Source organism: Podarcis melisellensis, assembly GCF_964234715.1.
Source record: "Podarcis melisellensis genome assembly, chromosome: 4".
Classification (NCBI taxonomy): Eukaryota; Metazoa; Chordata; class Lepidosauria; order Squamata; family Lacertidae; genus Podarcis; species Podarcis melisellensis.
The window spans coordinates 45,404,060-45,426,348 of record NC_138531.1 but is presented as its reverse complement, the minus strand read 5'-3'; the positions used below and the strand labels follow the sequence as shown (position 1 = coordinate 45,426,348).

The following is a 22,289-nucleotide window of genomic DNA, read 5'->3' as shown; positions in this document are numbered from 1 at the left end:
GCAAATCATAGCGTAACTGCTTCCACTTAAGCTTTGGGTTTGCACACTTCCTAGTTACACTTGCTTATTCAGGCAAGTGTGGTTTCCAGTCTGTTTTGGAGAGCAAGTACAAACAACTGTTAGTGATTCAGATGTAAAGGAAATTGGAGTTTACATGAACAAGTAAGTGAGGATTGGAATTGGGCAATGTGAAGTGTGAAAAATAAGGTGAACAAGCTTAAGGCTTGAACATTATTTCAGCACATGATTGATGAATCCATGGTTTGTCATTACTTAAGAATTGCCCATGTAGCCAAGGGGGAGTGGGGCAGGGGGGGGGATCTGCTCCCCTAGATCAAGTAAAACAACAGAAATACTTAACTAACTGACCAATTGGTTCTGCCCCCTTACAAAAGTTCTGCCCCCCCCAAAAAGACCTGCCCCCAACAAAAATCCTGGCTATGCCCATGTCCGTGTCCTGTACATCCATTCAACATCATGTATTTAAATGGACTTCTAGACATCCATGTGGATTTACTTGTGTTACCTTCAAACTGATCTGAAAACACCTTAGTTGATCTGAAAATAATGACCCGATTTTGAACTGATGTGAAAACATCCAATGTTTGGACAGTAACTGTTTAGATATGGGATCACTCTTTTGCCCATGTAGATAAACAGTATTATTATTGGAATCTACCCATTGTTAACATTTTATACAATATTGCTTACATTGAGATCAGCTGCATTATACCATTTTTGTTCTTAGCAAGATAAATGGCTGCCTAATGGGGGGGACAAAATAGCCAGTCTTTATTTTGTGATCAGACTCCTTGTATCCCATACCTGTACTGTAGTTTTACTACCTTACAAGCAGATGACTCACTTATTTATTTAAAATAATAATAATAATGTTTTCAATAGCATAGATAACTTATCCAACACACAACAATAAATTCACACTGAAAATAATGTTTTTTTGTTCTTGTTTTCTGCTCTAGATGGATAGAAATCACTTGTTAGCAGTGTAAAGGTCACATGCTACCTACTCGGTTTGAAAGATAATTTCAGTCATAAGCGTTTTATGTTTAGCAGTGTAATTGTCAGGAAGTTGAATATCGCAGGTGCAGCAGCCAAAGCAGATAGACTGTGCAATTTTACACCTGTTGTTGTTTTATGTAAAAGTGTATAAAATTATAGGATTTAAAAAGAAATTATGCATACTAAAGAGTTTGTATAGCATAGTGGCTAAGATACTAAGGACGAAATTAGACATGAAATGGTAGATCTGTGAATCGGATTAAGTGAGAAGCTGCCTTAACACCAAATCAGACTATTGGGCCATGATCTAGCCCTGTATACTGACTCAAAGCAGGTCTCCATGGTTCCAGACAACAGTCTTTCCCATCCCTGCCTGGAGATGCCAGGGATTGAACCAAGGCCCTTTTGCTTTCAAAACATGTGCTCTGTCACTGAGCTATAGCTCTTCCTTGTATATTTCTAATATTTTCAGCAAGTCAGAATTACTTGGTCTCATCAAATCTTAAAAAAAGTGCTCAGTTTTGATTCAGACTGTAGTGCTGGGGAGGGGGATTTCTCCACTAACTGCCAGTCAGAGATGATTGGATCCTGTTCAACACACGTAGCTTCCACTCTGTGAAGGGAGTAATTTCCAGACTCTGCTGACTACACTAGCATGTCATGGGGGGGAAATGATGGTGTTCCATGAGAAATAAATTCATGTCATCATTAATCTCTTCTTTGAGTAGCTTATCTATTGAGGAGCCTTGATTGCTGTATCCCTATGTGTCATTGTTCTGGCCTTCCAATCAGCTTCAACTGCAGGCCAATAATTGCCCAATCCAATCACTCCTCAAGCAACAGTGCAGGATTCCACTATGTGGGTTTCTCTGAGGCCAACGAGTTCTTACTCATTGTAGATACTAGAAGGCATTGAGTTTTAAATGAGTAAAGGTGTGCTGTGGCTGCTAGAAATTTGAGTAATACAGCTTTAAAGGGGGTGTAATCCAAAATTAATTATGCTTAAATGTGTGGAGATCAGTGGCCCTTAAACTCAGTATTGTGCCCAGAACTGATATCAACGGAATTAAAGCTCATCATACTTTCTCAATGCAGATTGTACAAAACGCCATTCACTGGGGAAATTATGCTATGGTAGGAAGCAGATTCTAGCACAAGAGTGACTCAGGTTGTTAACCTCTTTTAGAGATGAACAGTGCCGTTTTCAAAGGTTTTTCTTTCTTTTTTTTAGGAGCAAAGCTGTAGTCTACAACCATGTTATATTAATCAGTTAGCAATAAGCCTTGGAAAGCACATTTTGGCATGCTTAAAACTACAAGCAACTTCTATATTTCCACTACCTAACTCTGTTTTTTTCATGTACTTGTGTACGTACCTAATACTGAAAAAGCACTGCTAACAAAGATTATACAAGCTTCAAAATGTTTCCATATGCTGGCTAGCCTGCTGTAGCTATTGTGAGAAATTCTTGAAAGTGGCAATTTCAGTCACCAGAACACAACAGTCCCGCCAAATTCACACTGCGAATTCAAAGTGCTTCACACATATTATTTCAGCAAATCTTTACAACAGCTCTGCAAGGTAACAATTATCTTCATGTTGCAGATCAAGGGTTAATGATAGGAGAAGGCAACATAATGGCATAGGTGATATTCATGCTGAGAACTTTCTCAGTAACATCTCTGATTTCAGCTGTTCCACTAAACTACACTAGAAAAATATGCTATAGCAATTGGAGATTACTCAGTATTGATATTATCCAAGGTGAGGTGCTTGTATGTATTCTTCCTACAGAATTCAATTTTAATTTTTGCTATAATGTGGTACTATATAACTGCCATGTTCATTAACACCCCAAATTGCATTAGCTTTGGTTAATGTTGCTTCGGGAGAAGCAAAGGCTTAAGGTGTAACCCCTACAATAATCTGGAGTCCATGAGATGGTTGTATGGTGTCTTGTAAGCCTCCTTCCAGCAACTCTTGCAGCCAAGCTGGTACCATACATATTGCTCTGCTTTCCTTTGGACCACATCAGCAAGGTCGGGGGGGGGGTTGTCATCTGGGGAGCCCAAGACTGCCATACACACTGCCCAGGCTTGTTTCCCAGAGAGGTCACTTCAGTGCTGCTAACACAGCAAAAACAATGTGGGAGACAGCAGATGTGAATTACTGGTCTTTTCAGCCACAGCGGGTGCTGTGATTTTCCACAGTTTGGCTTAACCTCCAGAGGTGTACTCCATTGTCTTGCGAGACTGATGGATGCTAACAACAATGTTTATTTAAGTTTTGTCTTGTCATAGATTCATTTCCCCCCCTTAGCATATTTTTAGTAATTATTTCACTGTATTTAAATCATGCTACATTTGCACCGTCACCATTTTGTGATCATCTTGACATTTATAATGTCAACTCTGCAGGCTTGCATTAACCTCATTTTGCCATCAGTTTGATGTGCCATAGACCTGCACAGCAATAATTTAGCATTCATCATAGCATGTGCAGTAATGTCTCATTAGACTTGAACTAACAGAATTTTGTCTTCATAATTTGCCATCATAATAACCAGGTCTTCACAGATTTAATGTGACAATCTTTTGCTTCTCTTCCTAAAGCTGTGTAATCATTGTGATCCTTGGAGAGTTCAAATGAAGTCAATGTAATTAAAAGGTAGTTTTCTTTAAGTATCAGGACATGGGCTACTTATCAAAACAGAATCTTTTGAGCTATAGTTCCTTGGTTGCATGTATGAAGCTGCCTTGTGCCAAGTTAGACTATTGGACCATGTGGCCCAGTAGCGTCTAGTCCAGGATTGAGGAGCCTATTGGACTACAGATGTCATTTGACTGCAACTCCCATCATCCCTGAAATTGGCCATGCTGGCTGGGGCTGATGGAGTTCAGCAAATGAGGTCCCTCCCCCCTACCACCACATCAGTCCTTCAAAGAATGACATGTCAGTTTACCCCTCCAAATTCCAGTGCTATCGTCATGCCTAAACCACTAAAAATGCTCCTTCTTCAGAAATATAGGTGATTTAATGTGCAACCACTAATGGGAAATCACATACAACCTTCTTCAATAATTCAAGGAGAAGGAAGGAAAGTGTTTCTCCTTTATTTGTAGATAGGCTTCTAACTACAAAAAGTGTAAGTAGATTTCTAAAAACACCAACACAAATAGCATGCTTATCATATTTATTTCAACAGAGTTTCCATTCTCTCTGAATGCAATCATATAGATGCAGTATAGTATATTTCCTCACCATTATGTATTGAAAACGTGGTTTCAAAGAAATACAGCAACTGTAGTGGCCCTGTTTTCCTTTTTTAACTGAAGAAGCTAGCTGAGAGTATATTGGGAATGTTGTGAGAGGCTCTTGCGTAAAAGTCAAAAGGGTTTTTAGAAAGAGCAGCCTACACAGCTAATAGAAGCTCTGATGCTGTTGCGTGTAAGAAGCGAATAGTGGGATAAGGACCATTCACTCACCTGCAAGTGAGAGCAGTGTGCGGAGTGTGGGAAACAAGCTATGATGATTCCTAATGGAACATTCAGCTTTTTGTCACTGGTCATTTCTCTAGCTGGATTTAACAAATATGATGGACAGGTTTTCTGTTGGTGATGACATAACTTTAAATGCCAAAATTGTCTGGATAAGAGGCTCGAAAGGTGTCTGGGGAAAGGACTAAAAAACAGAAAAAGCCAAACCAAACTGTTAAAAGATGTGATACTAAATATTAGGGATGTGCAAAATTTGTCTCCATGCTGCATATACATACACACACATAAATACAGTATATATACATATACTCGTGTGTGTTTGTGTGTGTGTGTCTGAGAGGCATGCACAAATGTTTCCACACCCACCCACCCATGGAAATTAAACCATCTAAATTCAGAAATGAGAAGCATCCCAGATGTATCTGTCATTGAATTAAACTGCAGGCTTACCACAGCATTTCTAGTAAACATCAAGCCCTTTAACTATTGGAAGTGTTTGGACACAAAGTCCAACTGGAGGATAAATGCAATACGGAGTAACTCTTTTGGAAGAGGCTAACTATAATTCGGGAAGTTTAAAGTGTAGGCAAACATTCTAATCATCTGAGTGGGATATATCTTTTTTTTTAATCTTGTGATGAAGGACAGTATAGCAATCTAATATATGGAATTTGAGATGAACCGTCTCGTTCAGGAGTTCAGTATCTCAGTCATTATATCATCTCCGGTGGTAACATCTCCCAGTGGTTGGATGAGTTGGATTCGTGTAGGCTAAAAATGAAAATAAATGCAGTAATATAACAGGCTAGTAGAGTACATTTCACTCACCCTGCATTGTCTGTTGATTTTGAAGGAGAATCTACCAGAGCTCCCCACCACCTGCATGGCTCAAAACTCATAATAATAATTTGCAGCAGTGAAGACTAGTGTCTTCTTTGCCTCCTTAGTACAGTGGTACCTCGGGTTAAGTACTTAATTCGTTACAGAGGTCCGTTCTTAACCTGAAACTGTTCTTATCCTGAAGCACCACTTTAGCTAATGGGGCCTCCTGCTGTCGCCGCACCACCAGAGCACAATTTCTGTTCTCATCCTGAAGCAAAGTTCTTAACCTGAAGCACTATTTCTGGGTTAGCGGAGTCTGTAACCTGAAGCTTATGTAAGCCGAGGTATCACTGTACATCAGAATCAGCTTATGTCTGTGCAGCCCCCCCCCCCTTTTAAAATAAAAAGATTTACTCCATCCAAATGAGAATACAAGTTCACTCAGAATTCGGTCCCATTGAATCCTGTGGGCCCTACAGGCATAGCCTGAAACAATGCTTTATTGAGTAATTTACAGTGCAGTCCTGTGCATGACTATTATGAAGTAAGTTCCTTGGAGTTCAGTGGGGCTTACCAGGAGGTATTATCAGTCTGGAGCCTTAAAGTACACATTGACCTGTACATGTACGCATTGACCTGTACATGTCTAATACAACAGAGTACTTACTATTAGAGTACTTACTATTAATTACAGAGAAGATATAATATTTATTGTGTCCACTTATTACACTTATATCCTTTTTATTTTTGCATGGGTCTTCCCGCAGCTTTCCACCCGGGCATGGACAACAATGAAACCTACTTTGTTTTAACAATGTAACAGTACTGCTGTGCTGAAAACTCTTTAATTTCTCCAAAGATTTCTTTCCTTGCAAAAGAGGCTTTTATCCTTCCCATTTTCATTCTCAAGCAGATTTCACATTTCTTTGGTGTTGTGTTGAGCTTACTTTATCCTTGAAAGATGGCCATGCGCTGTGTGTGTGTGCGCGCCATTTTCATTAAATATTTCTCTAGCACTCTGGCCTCTGGTTGCCCATGCTTCCTGATCTGAGAAAGTTCCATTGGGGAAGCCCTCTAGAAAAAAACAACCCCTGAGCTTTAATTGAAGCAGGGGAAGCAGAGCAAGCTGGATGAGATGTCTACCAAGAGCATGAGAGAACAAACTTGCTGGTTTTTTAAGGGAAGGTCTTCCCCTTCACGTAAAAATACATTCTTTCCACACATACATATATATTTCAAAATCACTTAAACAATAAACAGGTGTCAGATGCATAGCAGGCAGTCTCCTCACCTTCTTGTGAGGAAAGCCCACCCAAATATTTCAGGTTCCCCCTCTCACGCCCAGTCAGGAAATATGGGCTCTGAGGAAGGCTGCAGAGTGCAGGCCACTAGAAAGGGGATTTGTAGAATGAATGGGAACTCACAAACACTCCTCAGTAGATGATGGTGTGTCAAACTCATCACCCCTGTAAATCGGGGGGGGGGGGGGCTACATTCACTGGAACAGACAGCAGGTATACTTACCTGCCTTTACTTTGTCTATAGTGGAGGAACAGCAAGACAGTTTGAAGTGGAGGGCCCTCTTCTGTACTGGATGACAGGACCAGTAGATTTACACAGATGCAAGTACATACAACTGAATGGGAAATGTATCTATAACACATCCTGAATAGCATTACACCAATTACATCTGTGGCCCATTGCATCCTACCTGATTCAAGCTTAAAGAAGAGTAAAAACTTGGCTTTAGATGGTTGATTTAGTTAAAAGACTCTGAAGGGTCTCTTGAGGGTTTAGAAATTGGTAAAGGAATATTATCTTGTGAGGATTCACAAGTGAGGTTGTATGTAATAAGCAATTTTTTACTTAGACTCCTAGTTTTATCAACCTTTCTTGTTCTCAAATCCACAAAGCATTGCTACTGTCAATTTCTTTTCTCTTGACACTGTGCTTCAAATTATTTTCAACATCAGTGCATGACTTTTGGACTCTGTGGGTTGCAAATTAATCCTTTATAGGCAGCTGAGGTACTCTATTCACTGATGGTTTGTCAGGAATTAATTTGGCTACCACTATGAAAAATGATAGGGATTCTAATCTAAAGGATAAAGGAGTGTGTTAAAAATCAGAATTTTGTTAATGTTGTGCTTAGATACCCAGCCAAGCAATTATTTATTAATTTTAATTAAAAACAGATAGAAAACCAAAATATGACAGCAACCACAACACAAAACCTGATCATTTGGAAGGGATTTGAAAGGAAAGCAGTGACCTACTGTTAGTTACTATTTAACGGTTTCTTCTTCATTTCCTTCGGAGGTCATTTCTTCCTTGTTCACAGCATATAGAATTATGCATTATCTCAGCTTTGTTGCAGGGTGGCTGGACAAAATCAATCTTATCAGTGTTTTCCTGGTATATTACTCATAAAATCACCAGCTATCTAAGAAATGTAGTACAGTACTCACTAATTATCTCAGAAATGTAATGTCAAAGAGAAAATGCCCACGTAGGGGGATTTCCAAGGTTAGTTGCATTAAGAATAGACACCCCGAAATCAATAGACTTCAGTTACTTAAATCATTGAGTCTACTCTGAAGATAACTTAGTTGGACATTACTCATTGACTGCAAAAGTATACATATAGCCATTAATCTTTTGAGCAAATTTCTCAATATAAAGTATATGGGAATATTAAGAGGTGTTTATTTGTGTGTGTTTTTAACTATGAAAACCAAAATACATATTTTGAATTTTGACCAAATTCTTTAAAAAAAATGCAAAGCAATACCCTTGAATTTTGCCCTGATGTTTTCAGCAGCACTCATAAGAGTAAAGCATATTGAACCTAGCGATATAATAAGCTGTCCTATGCCTCTTGTTCAGTATTGTCCTTATTCACTGTGGCTTTCCATGATTTCAGACTTGAGGTTTTCCAAGTGCAACCTAAGGAAACCAGGGATTGAACCTAGAATCATCTGCACACAAAGCATGCGCTCTACCACTGAAGATATTTTTTTGGGGGAGGGGAGAAATAATGTGTAACTTATAAGATGTTTATGTTTTACACATTTTAATTCCTTAGGGTGGAATTCACTGTCATGCTTTGCCAATTGTTCTGTCTGCACATGGAATTCAGTTTGCCAAATGGAATGACCCCCCCTCCTCAGCCTGTGTGCTGTTATGGAGGTTCTCCTAACCCCACTAAGTCCATTTGAGGGGGTTGGGGTGCACAGGGAAAGAGTGGAGGGAAAGCCCCATTATGCAAGTGAAAGTCCTGGCACATAATGCACTGCTTTATTGTAAACCGTTGAATAAAAAGTTGAATCTGACCATTGTACTAGAATCAACTTTGGGGGAACTTATGCTTTAGAGTAAGGCATATATTACACAATGCTTTGTTTCCTCTGTGTGTGTGTGTGTATGTGTGTGCATGTGCACGCGCGTGCCCACACACACACACACTGTTAGAGTTCATTAAGTAACAGCAGCAAGGATCTCAAATTCCCATGAAAACGTTAGTACCGGCAGGGGTGAAGCAAAGGAGGCTGGCAGCCTCAGAGCCTATGTGGACTGCACTGGCATAGAACAAGGGCATAGAAATGTGCTACAAAATGCTTCTCCAGTCAAAAAGGCCAAAGGGTTATAATGGAAGAGGAGATGACTGGACCTCCCCGTCATTCGAGATCGCACTATTGACTCCTCTATAGCCAATTACTGTCAGGCTCCACAGAGAAATAATTTATATGGGGTGAAAAATGTATGATGTGTGAAGTGTGGAGAAAGGGAGCCAATGAGGCTTGGCAGCTTTCCTGTTTTTTGTTTTTTATTCAAGCGACTAACAGGAAGCACACCTGCAATGGAGCTGTGTCAAGCCAGCAAATGATTATTTCTGGGGTTTGCTGAAGGTGAATCAAGATAATGTCTGAGGTGAATAATGCTTTTTTATCACAGTAAAGTAAATCTAACAGGTACCACATATTTGGAATTCCAGCAGAGCTACATATATTGTCTTGAATGTGGTGTTATTTGCATTCACCACACATTTAACGCTTATGCTTTGTTCCATACGTTTGCCTCTTAACAAGTGGGTAAATAAATTTCCCAGAAGCTATAGTGGCCCTGGATACTCAAAGGAGCGACAGATTACTATGACTCAGAGCTCGGAATGGAGGAGAAATTTGATTCTGTACGCATTTATAGCTGAATCTATCAACTTTGCACTTCCTGAACAAGATGAGGAGCAAAGCACAGCTATCCTTCAAAATTCATACGTATCCAAATTTGTGATGCAGTACTCCAACCAAACAATGCTTATGTATTCATATATTAGGAGAAAATGTGCATAAGAATGAAGATATTTTCACTAACATCCAAAAATGCATTGTGCAGTATTAGGGGAAATTGTTTGCAGAAATGTGTACATTGGTGATGTCTTCTTGAGGAGAACTGGGTTTCTTGAATCAGGTTTGAGAGCCATTCAGTACAAATCATCACCTGTGTGCATTTTGTTCATTACTATATTCATACAGATAGGCTATATGGGTAGAATTGGGAGTGGTTTACTCGGAGGGTAGGAGGGCAAGCCAGTGGGGAGACCAGTGCTGTGTGGACTCCAATTCTCCAATTCTCCAGTACTCCAATTCTCCTGTTGCATCCACACCGTGTGAGCCTCCCCATTGCTTCTCCCTATTGGTAAGCTTCAGCTCTGGCAATGCTGGAAGGCCAGGGGCATAACCGTGCCCCTCCCTGCCAGTTGGACTGGCAGTATTCCTATTCTGAAAGAAAATGAGTTAAACTGAGACATAGTAAACACATATTGTGACAAATATTACTTGTCATGTTCAATATGCATGAGTTTACTGAAGACAGGTTTTTTTTAAAAAAGTGTTATACCCCCATAGGTCGGCTTGTTTTTTTTTCAGGTTGTTATTTTGGTATAGCATTTCTCAGGTTGGAAGAGTTAGGAGGTTTTTTTTCCTGAAAATATTTCCCGAGTGGTGAGGTTAGATTCAATAAATATTGAGGCTCTGGCATTCTCATGATTGCTGAATGTGAATATAGCTGTGAGGAATTGTGGTGGAGTTGAAAAACCCCACCCCAAGTTGAAAATAAAATAAGAAATGTAAAATAAATGCATAAAGTAAAATTCAGATTAACCCAACTAGGTGCTAATAATGTGTTTGGAAAGTTTCCTCAGTCTGCAAAGGCTTCTCATCTTCATGATGATGATCACAATCTGATCTGCCAGGCATTTACAAGAGAAGCAGCACTGTGTGCACCGTAGTTGTTTTGAATGTTATCCGGAAAGCTGCTCCACATCACTTAAATCCATTATACATGCCATTCTGAAAACAGAGCCTTATATGTAGAGTTCATCAGCTGGCCTATTATGGGAAGCTAACTTGTTTTGAGGAAAGCGTGCTTTATTGCTTCTGCGCAGGTCCTGGAATTTGAAACATCTCAGGGCCTCAACAGAACCCTGGCATCAGTTACTCTGTCAGCTTAGTGGAAGTTAGAATCATGTTATTCCCCGGTACAGAATCCAGTTCTGAGAAGCAGCTGACTGTACACTGAAATCAACAAGGGAATATTAAGGAGATGAGAGGATTTTTTGTGTGAAATGCTGCGGCTTGTTGAGTCGCAGCCATCATAATTTTGGTTTATTTTTGTTGGCTTTTAAAAAGGACATTGGAACAGTGACACTGGATTGTAGTACTTTGGGAAACTCTGTTGGTGTTTGCCTTGGACCTTCTTATATGCTTACATGCTGTGGTATGAGGAAGAGGAAGAATGTAAGTACAAAATGTCTGAAATACTTTTACCATTGCATTTAAATCTGTGACATAATTCTGCTGTGGTCTGTAGGAAAGCCCTTTAATAGGATGCATTCTTGCAAAGGTCGACTACAGAACAGTGAGGAGGGGTGCCTGTATTTCAGGGTTGCTTAAATAATTACACTTAAATAGAAATTCGTGGAAATAAAAAGCTATTGCGTGAGAACACAAGGGGCATTTCGAAGATTCAGTATTTACTAAAGGTTTCTGGTTGGGGAGGGGAGGGAAGGGAAGTGACTGGGATAAAAATAGATTTTTCATTATTGTTTTTAATAGTCTGGCAGAAGTTCAAAAGACTATCAGCTGCTTTGAATTATAATGGCATATGCTGTTTCCACTGCCCTGATTGATGTACATGAAATGGGATCTTGTTCATTATTTTGTAGTAAAGTAGTTGAACAGTCACTGCACCTTTCTCCATCTCCCCCAACAAGAAAAGAGCCCTAAGGTAGCTCTGGTGTTTTTACGTACTTCCTCACGCTCTGTGCTACAACTTTTTCATATTTTCTTGCAAAAAAAGAAAAAGCCAGAAAGAAAGAACTTAGATAAGATTGATAGTTCTGTTTTAAAGATTGTGGAAGGATAACCATTTTTATTTCATACTTGGCCTCAGTATATTATCCACATACAGGTATAGAAATCTTTGCCTGAATGCTCTAAGGTTGATATTTTTATCCTTTTCTGTCTTTTTAAAAAGCAGACATGCACAATTCATAACTACCAATGCAAGGTTACATGTAAAAATAGGAGGTGTGGCAGCAATAATCTCTTCAGCTGCTTCTAATTTATTTCCAAAATTTGTTGCAAAGTGAAAGTGTATGAATGAGTCCTGCCAAAATGTATGGTCCGCGTATTGGAACTAAACAAAACAAGTAGTTTATTTGAAGAGATGAGAGGGCATGATGTTGCTATTGATTGGAAGAGTTTGCATTTTTGCCAGTTGTCCAGGGAGACCGACAAATGGTGGTTCAAGTCAAACCACGTCTATTTAATGTGGCTTTGGTGGTGATGTTGGCAATTTAGCTTCGGTGGAAGAAACTTCCTTTTGGAATAAATGTTGCATGTCTTGCATTGCTGGGAGACTTCCAGGACAGCCTGAAAAGGGAGATAGGGCACTCTGTTTGGGGGAAAGGTCACTTGCTGGTGGGATAGCTGGTGGGGAGATGGCAGGAAAGCCTGTCTTCTTGACAGGAGCACTAGAACTCCCGCTCTCATAGTATGGTTTTAGGCAGCTTGTTGAAGAGTTCTGTTTCAATGGCCTTTACCTCTTTTGTCATTGGCGCCTGCCTGCTTTGGCTCTGTTTAATGTCACTATATTTTTAACTGTGACTCTCCCAGCTTTGTTTTTAAGCCTGTTGACTTTTTTTTATTTATCCTGTCACTATTTTCCATTGGTATATCATCTTGTTTTATTGTAAACCAATTTCTGTGGTTCAGTGGAAGAATAATTTATATGTTTTTGTTGTTTTTAAGTTTGGAGAGGACATTTCTTTATTCAACCCAAGAATTTTTATTTTTATGTGTTTGCGTGTTTGTGTGGAATGTTTATATCCTGCCTTTCAGCTGTAATTCACAAACCAGCTTCAGGCTGAAATCTTATACACGTTTATCTGAGAGTAAATCCCATAGAATTAAATGGGATTTCCTGTATAGGATTGTACTGTAAATTTCTTCCACCAGTCTTTACTTCACATGATGTGATCAGGCATAGGCAATACAGGAATTAGTAAGGAGGGTGGAGCAGCAGATTTATTTATTTTTTAATTCTCTACAAGGCTCATTCCAAATTTTATCATTTAGGGTATGGAAAGAACTTAAGTATATATGGAAATTGACATGTTTTTTTTTTAATTCTGCAAGGTACTTTGATTAAACTCACTTAATGGAGGCAGTGCTGCTATTTCAGAGACACATGCTAAGCAATTTGAAGGCAAGCCAAAGCACAATGAGAAGGAATAATGATGACCTTGGTTTATTTTTTGCTCAGTACATTCAGGTTTTTGATTGGATTCTGAACAAGGCAACAGTTTTCTCTCCCAGAAAGCTTTGCCCTAGTCCTTGGAGGCTTTGCATTCTTGTTATCAAAGCAGCTGGTTCATATTGGAGCATTTTCTTGTGAAGGTCGTGGGCTGCAGTGTGGGGAAAAAAGAAAGATTTCCTTATTGAACCCAGCCAAGTATGTGCTTTCTATGAGAACATTTCTGTGCAGAGACCTATTAGCCTGTTGACCTGCCTAGCATACTACTGATGATAAATAAAAAGCATTCTACTGAATTGAAGTTTGTTTGCTTTTTGTTTTTTGTTTGGCTTGTTGGCCCCTTTTGTTTGATGTTGCTCGTGGTAATGCATTTTAAAAAAAAATTGATATGAGAATGCCTCATATTATTAATAAATAGATGAATACAGATTTATCCAGGAAAATCTAGATGATTGAAAGAGAGTACAATCATTTTATTATATTATGAATAATCAGAAGCCTATGGGCATTGTGTGGGTGTAGTTGAAAGCTATTCTTTTCCATTCTCTTTTAGTAGTTATGCAATACCCTTCTGTAGTCACAGTTTTGTCTCAAAAACTTTGGATCACCTTTGCTTACTGATATAAAGGAGGATCAGAACTTCTCAATAAAAATGGAATAACAGTTTTACTTTTCTGCAAAAAGAACACGAGCTAAAGGGGGTGAGTGGATAGGATTCAGCAATGCAGACAACTTCAGTTTCACAATACTTTTCTCTATTTTACTCTGAAGATATGTAAAGGCAAAGGTAAAGGACCCCTGGCAGTTAAGTCCAGTTGCGAACGACTCTGGGGCTGTGGCGCTCATGTGGCCAGCATGACTAAGCCGCTTCTGGCAAACCAGAGCAGCACACAGAAATGCCGTTTACCTTCCCACTGGAGCGGTACCTATTTATCTACTTGCACTTTGACGTGCTTTCGAACTGCTAGGTTGGCAGGAGCAGGGACCGAGCAATGGGAGCAATGGGAAAATATGTAGACAGTGTGCTGTATAATCTAAATCAATTACCCTTTTTATATAGGCCCAGTTTCACATAATGCTAAGACGAACCATGACATATCAAGAATGTGCCATGGCCACATTGCTGCTTCTCCTGTCATGCTGTTGTGAGTTAACCCATAGATTGGCTTATCATATTGTCCCAACTCAGACTCGTGGTTTGTCTTGCTCTCATCTATGGTCAAGGTCTGTTCTATTGATTACCAGTCATGACTTGTTTGGATGAGAGAAACCATGACAAAATTTTCAGTGAAAACTCAGTATTTTTTCTAAACAAGCAAAAAACAAACCACCTAACATTTTTATTCTTTTTACTCTTTGAAATATTTCAGGTTTCCTGAACCAGACTAATTGCTAAAACATATAAGCACATATGTTCTCCTCCTTTCCCTAACTTTAACCTGGCATGGAAATAATCAACATTAATCTGGTTTGAAAACTGATAAAATCTTATGACATTGGAAGAATGACAGGCTAAATGACCTAGTAGACTCATTCTTCCTCTATTACCGAGTCTATGAATAGATGTGCTTTGGGATTTGAACAGGAAATGTCCTTATTTTTAGCTTGGTCATTTCATTCTGCTTTTTCTGCTACTGTTAACTGTGAATATGTGGCACCTAGAAAGGATCTGATAGAAAGATTAACCATTACACAAATAAACTCATCAGCTGAGGTGTAATGACATCTAAGATAACTTGAGAACTCGTAAACCTATCTGTAATGATCTGATTGTGATTTAATATTTCGATGTAAGTCTCTTTCAGAGTACATTCAGCTGCAACCTGCAGCACAATCTGGAGCCCCTAATCTTAAAGGAAAGGGTAGCTCATACTTATTATGTTGTTCAAAACCCATTCATCTCAATGGTGTCCATTAAAATACCCATCTTTGATTAGGTTTTGTTTGTAAAGCATTTACTGGTTAAGATGATACAGTCCTCTGATTACTCTCCAATGAGATATCATGAGTGAGATTGTGCCTTCCCTCCCCATCCCATTTTCAGGGCCCTAGAGATCCATTTTGAGGCTTAATGTTCACATAGATAGGCACCTGTCCATTTAAATCCAATGTTTATACAGTGGTACCTCTGGTTACGAATGCTTCGGGACCTCTAGTTGCAAACTCCGCTAACCCGGAAGTAGCTGCTCCTGGTTGCGAACTTTGCCCCAGGATGTGAACAGAAATCACATGTTGGAGGCACACACACAGCAGGAGGCCCCATTAGCGAAAGTGTGCCTCAGGATAAGAAAGGTTTCAGCTTAAGAATGGACCTACGTAATGAATTAAGTTCATAACCAGAGGTACCACTGTGGTCCTAAACAGTACATTTGATATCCCAGGTAAAATTGGCAAACTGATTACTCTTTCTGGATCTGAGCACTTTAGGTTTTAGGTGGCGAATGCATTGTGCTCCTTGTCTACCACTGGTTCCCACCCTGCACTCAGCTCTCACCCGTGGCTCCTAGAAGCTATCAGCATGCGACAGTGGCCAAACCCCAGGAAATGGCTTCAACTGGCTGGCTAAATCAGGTTGACGATCACTGGGTGAGCGTAGCTGATGGATCTCAAACCTTCAGTGAGTTAGGGACTTCCCCTGCATGCAAAAACAGGTTCTGGCAGGTTGAGCGGATGAGACCAGTAGTTGGTCCAGCAGTGAGGAACACAGTTTCTGCTCATGTTGTAGAGGGAAGTGAGGAGCAGATGGGACTCATCAATCTGGGAAGGTAGCACATCTAAGAGAAGGAAAACTCTGATCCTAAACCTCTGTTGACTTGTGGAATATCTTCAGGAGAAGAAAAGGCTAAGGAGTAAACCCTACACAAATCTGGAGAGGCATTCTTAAGTTGGTTGAAACGCACCTTGTTTGCCTCCTTCCAGCAATTCCTGCAGGCAAGCTGGTGCCAAATGTATTGCTCTGCTTTCCTCAGGACCACACCAGTGAGATCAAGGCATTGTCCTCTGGGCAGCCCAGGACCTCCATACAACTGCCCAAGCTTGTACCCCAGGGAGGTCACTTGAGTGCTGCTAATGCAGCAGTTTGACTTCACCCCACACTCCATTGCCACTCAAGACAGATGGATGTCAACAACAATCCTAGTAGAAATGTCACTCCAAAAAATGGATGTCTGGTGACTTCAGAGTGTAGCTGAGCAATAAAAGGAGAGTGTTCTTCCAATGGTCAGTTTATTGTGGAGACAGTTTGGACACCTTGTGTAACCTTGTTATAAAGTGCCAGTATGTTGCCGTCCAACCGTATCACATATCTGTTTCCTTTGGGGTGTCAGTTACGGCTGGCAGGTTGCAAGAGCTGAGAAAATGGCTTTGTCTATGTGCTTAAAAGGTCAGCCCGTTTCCTGGAAGAAGCTAAAGTTACATTGTGAACTTTCTAAAATACGCCAAGCAACACATGTAAATGTGGCTAATCAAATAAGCATTTGAGATTAAATATTTATTATACTGTTCCAATCCATTCATCTTTTTAGCCAGTTTTAGATGCTACTATAGCAAGACTAGCAGAGGATCAGTAGTAAAAATGTGTTTCATGTTGTTAAAAGATTCAGCACTCATTAAAGAGGTAACCAGTGTTCCTTGGGAGCCATTAGTAAATTGATTTTTCAGAAATCTACACTTCCAAGAAATATTACAAGAGACTTGTAAGCAATTTATTTAAAAGATGAGAAGGGAATTGTTCTTCTAATAATAGTGCAGAAGCTTCAGAAGCTTTAATTTTAGAGATTTTCTGTTTTAATTAATATGCTGAATGGCACTCATCCATAATGAAACTGAATGATATATTTTTAAACTGATAAATCTGTTGGACTTCTGCGTGTTTCATTTTTTATAATCTCCTTATAGTTTTCTTTGTCATGGGGAAACCATAGACATTTCCTTAAGTAGATTTCTGGAGCAATGATTTTAACAGCATGTGTTTACTTGTTTATGTATAAGGCTTCTTTATTTATAAGACTAGATCCAGACTATATTAGATGGATTTATATTCCACTTAAATCAATGGGACAGGATTATCATAACTTAGATCTCATTAATTTCAGTGGGAAATAAATGCAACTGATTTAGTCTAGATCTAACCTATAATGTGTACATCTTATCTGTTTTCCAGTGTATCCCAAAAGATATAAATGGAGGAAATGGGCATTTAAAAGTATTCTACAAGGACACTCTTCTTGGACTTGGGTCTCTGGTGTTATCTAAGCTATGCTGAGATGTGAAATGAGAGGCTGAGGGAGAGTTCTCAGTGCAATAATTGTGTTCTTAAGCACTAGAGATAACAACATTCCTCTCTTCATAGGTTCCCCCTTCACCTATAATATTATAAAGATGTGGAACAGACCTCTCCATCTCTGTCCTCACTGCCTTACATACATATCTTCAGCTTTTGTAAAAGAAAGGTCTCCATCACAGCAGCTAAAGCGTTTTCAGCAGCATCATGCTAAATGCCAATTAAATAAATTAAAAAGACATTAAAATGAATATGGGTGGGGGGGGGGTCACATCATTACGGCATTATGAATTGGTTAGTGAAGTACTTTTAAGCTTCTGGTGCTACAGTTTCAGATGGTTACAGAAGATCCTCCTCAACAAAAAAAAGTTATAAAGAGGATAAATGTTGCTCATTTTACAATTTTTTTTGAAACGAAGGAAAGCGTAATTTTAACTTGGTTTTATTAATGCACTTAACTGGCAAAAATTGTCCCATAATGATGTTAAAATGAGGAAAGCTATAAATTCTATATATAATAGGAAAGTCCAGAAATTTACTACTACAGTACAATTATAGTTAATGTAAAATGAATTCCATAACATTTTACATTAAATGCAGTGTAAATGAGCATTAAAAAGCTTTTCCTGGGCTGTATATCAAGAAATGTGTCTAAATTCAACCCTAGACTTAGCTTATTAGGGAAATGGATGTTCTTTGTGTGGATTAGGGATAGAATTTTTGGAACATATTGCTGTTGAGCTGATAGAAATGGATTCCCGCCCCCCTCACACCATTCCCATCTTGTTCCTTAATCTCAACAAGTGAATTTGGATTTCTTTTACCACTTTGGCTCAAAATATGAACAACTGTTGCACATTACTCCTTAGAGGTCAAAATACCAAACATCTGGAGCATCATGGAGCTTGATCTGGCAGTCTCACATGGGCTGTTGTCTTGTAAGAACGTTTACACCTCAGCATTAATAAAAATATGTGATGCCTCACTCCAAACTAGGTCAGGATTTGTAGTTATTCACATGAAAGGCTGCCTATTGTTCCATTTCCTCCCCCTTTCCTTAATGGGTGCCGTAAGTATTTATATTGTTTTACCTGATATAGGGGGCGCAGCTACCCCCCTGCCCCCCTTGGCTATGCCCATGCTTTCCTCCCCATCTGATGTACCCATGGGAGTACCACAGCTGGAGTAGACCAGGCATAGGCAAACTCAGCCCTCCAGATATTTGGGGGCTACTACTCCCATGATCCCAAGCTAACAGAACCAGTGGTCAGGGATGATGGGAATTGTAGTCCCAAAACCTCTGGAGGGCCTAGTTTGCCTATGCCTGGAGTAGACTCGGGACAGCTGAGGGTCACATCCCTTGTCAAGGTTGTGGGGTTGAGCCCCATGTTGGGCAAAAGATTTCTGCATTTCAGGGGGTGGACTAGATGACCCTTGGTATCCTGCCCAATTCTACATTTCTATGATTCTATAAGTAAGATGGGCTAACATTCTTCACATACGTTTTTGTGACGTGATGATGATGGCCAGTTGTTGTTTTCCTGCAACACTACATACTGACATGAGGAAAGCAACATGTGTGAAGGAACATTTTGTTTCACAACAGGAATACATTGGAAGATGGGTAATGTATCCCAATTAAGGTTTAACTCTCCATAACATCTAGCAACTCTAGCTTAGTTTTTAAAGTTTTTGGTGTTACATTATTTATTAGATGTGTGCTTAGAACTGTGGAAGTGTTTTCCTAAGCCTGAAAACCTATTATTTATGTGTGAAAGTTGCAGAGATGTTATCGTTCTGTGAAATGCTGCAAATGACTTTCAGGGCTCAGATCACATTACTCCATTCTGGAGTTGCTCGTATTGCCATGTGTGGGTTTGCAATCTGGGTGAAGAAGAGCCAGCAAGCCAGAATAACTAAATCATTGAGTCAACTGAGCCCCATTGCTGTGGGTAGAAACAACTTGCTTTTCAGAGCTAGAAGGAAATATTTCATAGGCGAAATAGTTCACTAGATAGATGAAACCTTTCTGTAAACATTCAAGTTGATGCCATCAACTATATTTAGCTACGAAGATGGAGGCAGAGCAAGGCTCCAGTGGCAGCATAACAAAGACATTCTGTGGGGGTGGGAAATGGCTTCTCCCATAAAGTTACCTGGGAAGGGACATTATGTACAACCAGTTCCTGGGGAAAAATAGATGTATTTTCAGCTAGCATGATAAGTGCTAATATTTCTAGTTGCTCTGCGGTTAAAAGCTCCCTTTGAAAAGGAGAGGATTTTAAGGCAGCCCTTGGAGCACCTCATAAAATTGTAAGTAAAGGACTCTCCACATGTGCTAAGGGAAATGTAGTCTAAACAGCACATGTATTTTCTAATCTCAGCATGGGTCCAGAAATGTGAACCAGGAATCTTCACTTTACATTGCAGACAAACAAAATCCCTACAGTGGACTGGTTCAAACATATTGTCATAATGCAAAATCATAACTTATAGACAGACCTAGGCAGCCTTTGACTTACATGCTCCCTCCTCCAGTGTGACCATTTGAGAGGAGTTCAAAAGCTTTTGCTTATGTTTTTTTATTAACCATGATTTCCGGTAACATCTGAATTGAGTAAACTGTAGTTCATCTTCACTATGGTTTGTTAAAACGTACAGTAAGCTTCAAATAAAATATCGTTTTCAACAAACAACAGTTAAGCTATACCACAGTTTAGGGGTCAGTCTTAAGCTGATTCAAAATAAAGTGGTTGCTTCCAATCACATACACTCAGCTGTGCCAGAGGGGAAGTCAGAGTAATACCAATTGTATCCCCAGTACAAAAGTAAGTTGTGGGGAGTTTTTGCTGTCCCGGAGCCTAAATCTGGGGAGATATTACTTTGAATTGCTACTTTCTAACATGGGGGCCTAACATGGAATTTGAGGTGAATTGGGGGGTTCTTCATTAAAATACCTGAGATACGTTAAGGCAAACTGAAAGCACAACTTACATGTTGTTGCTGGCATCCATTAGTCCTGAGAGACAATGGAGTCCACCTATGGGGGTGAAGCCAAACTGCTGTGCTAGCAGCACTTAAGTACTAACCTCCCTGGAGGAGGAGGAGGCAAACAAGGTGCCATCCAACCGCCTTAGGGATGCCACTCCTCTGTAAAAGAATTCATAGTCCTGCTTCCTGCTGCTTCAAAGGGGCAGCAGTTAAATGTGCTGCTTTAGTTTGTTATTTTGGTATATTGTTTTAAAGCACCATCTGAATATCTTAAAACAATCTTCTGCTGTCTAATTGCCTTTTCCATGCATACTGCCCTTAAGTCCCATTGCTCCAATATAGCCAGGACTTTGTGTTCTGATCCATATAGTAGAGAAGAAACATATTAGTATTTGGAAGCAGGGGTGAAACATGCTACATTAATTCCAAATATATATAAATGAAATCAATTAAAGAGGCATGAAAAGGGGTAAAAGAAATGGTTGGAATGAAAGTGAAGATTTTTCTAGTTAAATAATAGTAAATGATTTAAACCCCTTTGTTAATACCCAAGACCGACATTTCCCACAATTTCACTGTCAAACTGGGAACAATCCATAAGGACCAGGTAACTTTAATAGCTGCTTTTCTAAATTCTGTTTTGACCTTTTGACTATAAAAGGCAATTCCTTGGAGTTCCAAAAGGTACAGTTCATTGATCTTTGGGTAAGAGCTACAATACACTACTGTATTTCAGTAATATGCCTTATTTGACTGCTTTTTTCTCCTTGTGCCAAAGGTATAGGCTGAAAGTTCAAATGCATCTTAAAATGCCAGCGTTAAATTATGCTCCTAGCGTCATTTAATGAACAAGGAATAGGAGTGTGATTCCCATTTTTCTTAGTGGTATTCATTTGAATTCTGATCCAAATAATTTATCCAGTTTTCAAACATACTGGCTTACCTCACTTCAAAAAGCTACTATTGAATTTCTCCAGCAACCCACTGATGTTGTGCTTCTCTGCACACTATTGTTAATTGTTAGGTACAAAGCTGGAAATCACAGTACTTAAAGTTTTAAAATTAAAGTATTTCCAGCAGTTGTCATCCGTTGACAGCTTGTTGAAGTCTTTCACTGCTTTCATTGGTTTAAAATGTAATCTAGGAATCCTTTGTGCTGCTCCTTGTGAACTGATCACAAATGTGTTTGTGCATTGTTAGTGTTCATACTTTAATGAATGGAAAAAATTGAACTTCAAAGTTACTTGCTAAAAGGCAGTGAGGATACGTTGCCAATGTGAAGTATCCGGTGTGCAAATAATTCCACATTGCAAAGAATTCAAATAATCATTCCAGATTTTCTCATTTTATATATGGAGATTTCAAAATAAAAGTTAGTTTATTTATAGGCAAAAATAATTTATGCCACTGGGAAATCCTGTGGGACTTGTTCAGAAGTTATGCAAACCTGGCTTCAAACAAAAGAGAAATGTTGGGATTTGTGCCACACTTTTTTTTTAGTTTGAAAATGAATGAATTAACTTTTAACCCTATACAGTCATTAGAAAAAGCCTGTTTCAACACCTTTGATTACTCAGAGGAGAAGCAGAACTTTCCAGCAATAAGATTGTCAACAGAGCTTTAAAAGAGAAGGATAATAAATGGTACATCCACAATTAGAATAGGATAATTTGTCATGAGCTGCATTCAAACAACACTTTCTTCTCTCCTCCCAACATTTCCAAACCTGTTGATGTTCACATTTTATTGAATATTTCACATGATAAAAACCACTAGCAGAGGTTTAATGCTTGTTTCCATGTTAAGGTACCACACTGGAAAAGGAATGTTAGAGATTGAGATAGAAGCAATAACGTTATAAC

At 39.2% G+C, this 22,289-nt stretch overlaps 1 protein-coding gene across 10 annotated transcripts in view; it reads left to right on the top strand.

The window, feature by feature from the left end:
• The window catches only part of DMD (dystrophin), a 1,007,479-nt gene that overhangs the window by 141,339 nt on the left and 843,851 nt on the right, over positions 1 to 22,289 (top strand). The window contains exon 1 of one of the 10 annotated variants that reach the window (XM_081908927.1): positions 10,845 to 11,134. The exons of the other annotated variants lie outside the window; for them this stretch is intronic. Coding sequence (XP_081765053.1) covers positions 11,107 to 11,134 — 28 coding nt within the window. The 5' untranslated portion in view covers positions 10,845 to 11,106. Of the gene's footprint in view, positions 1 to 10,844; positions 11,135 to 22,289 lie in introns of those variants that run through there. 10 annotated transcript variants of the gene reach the window in all.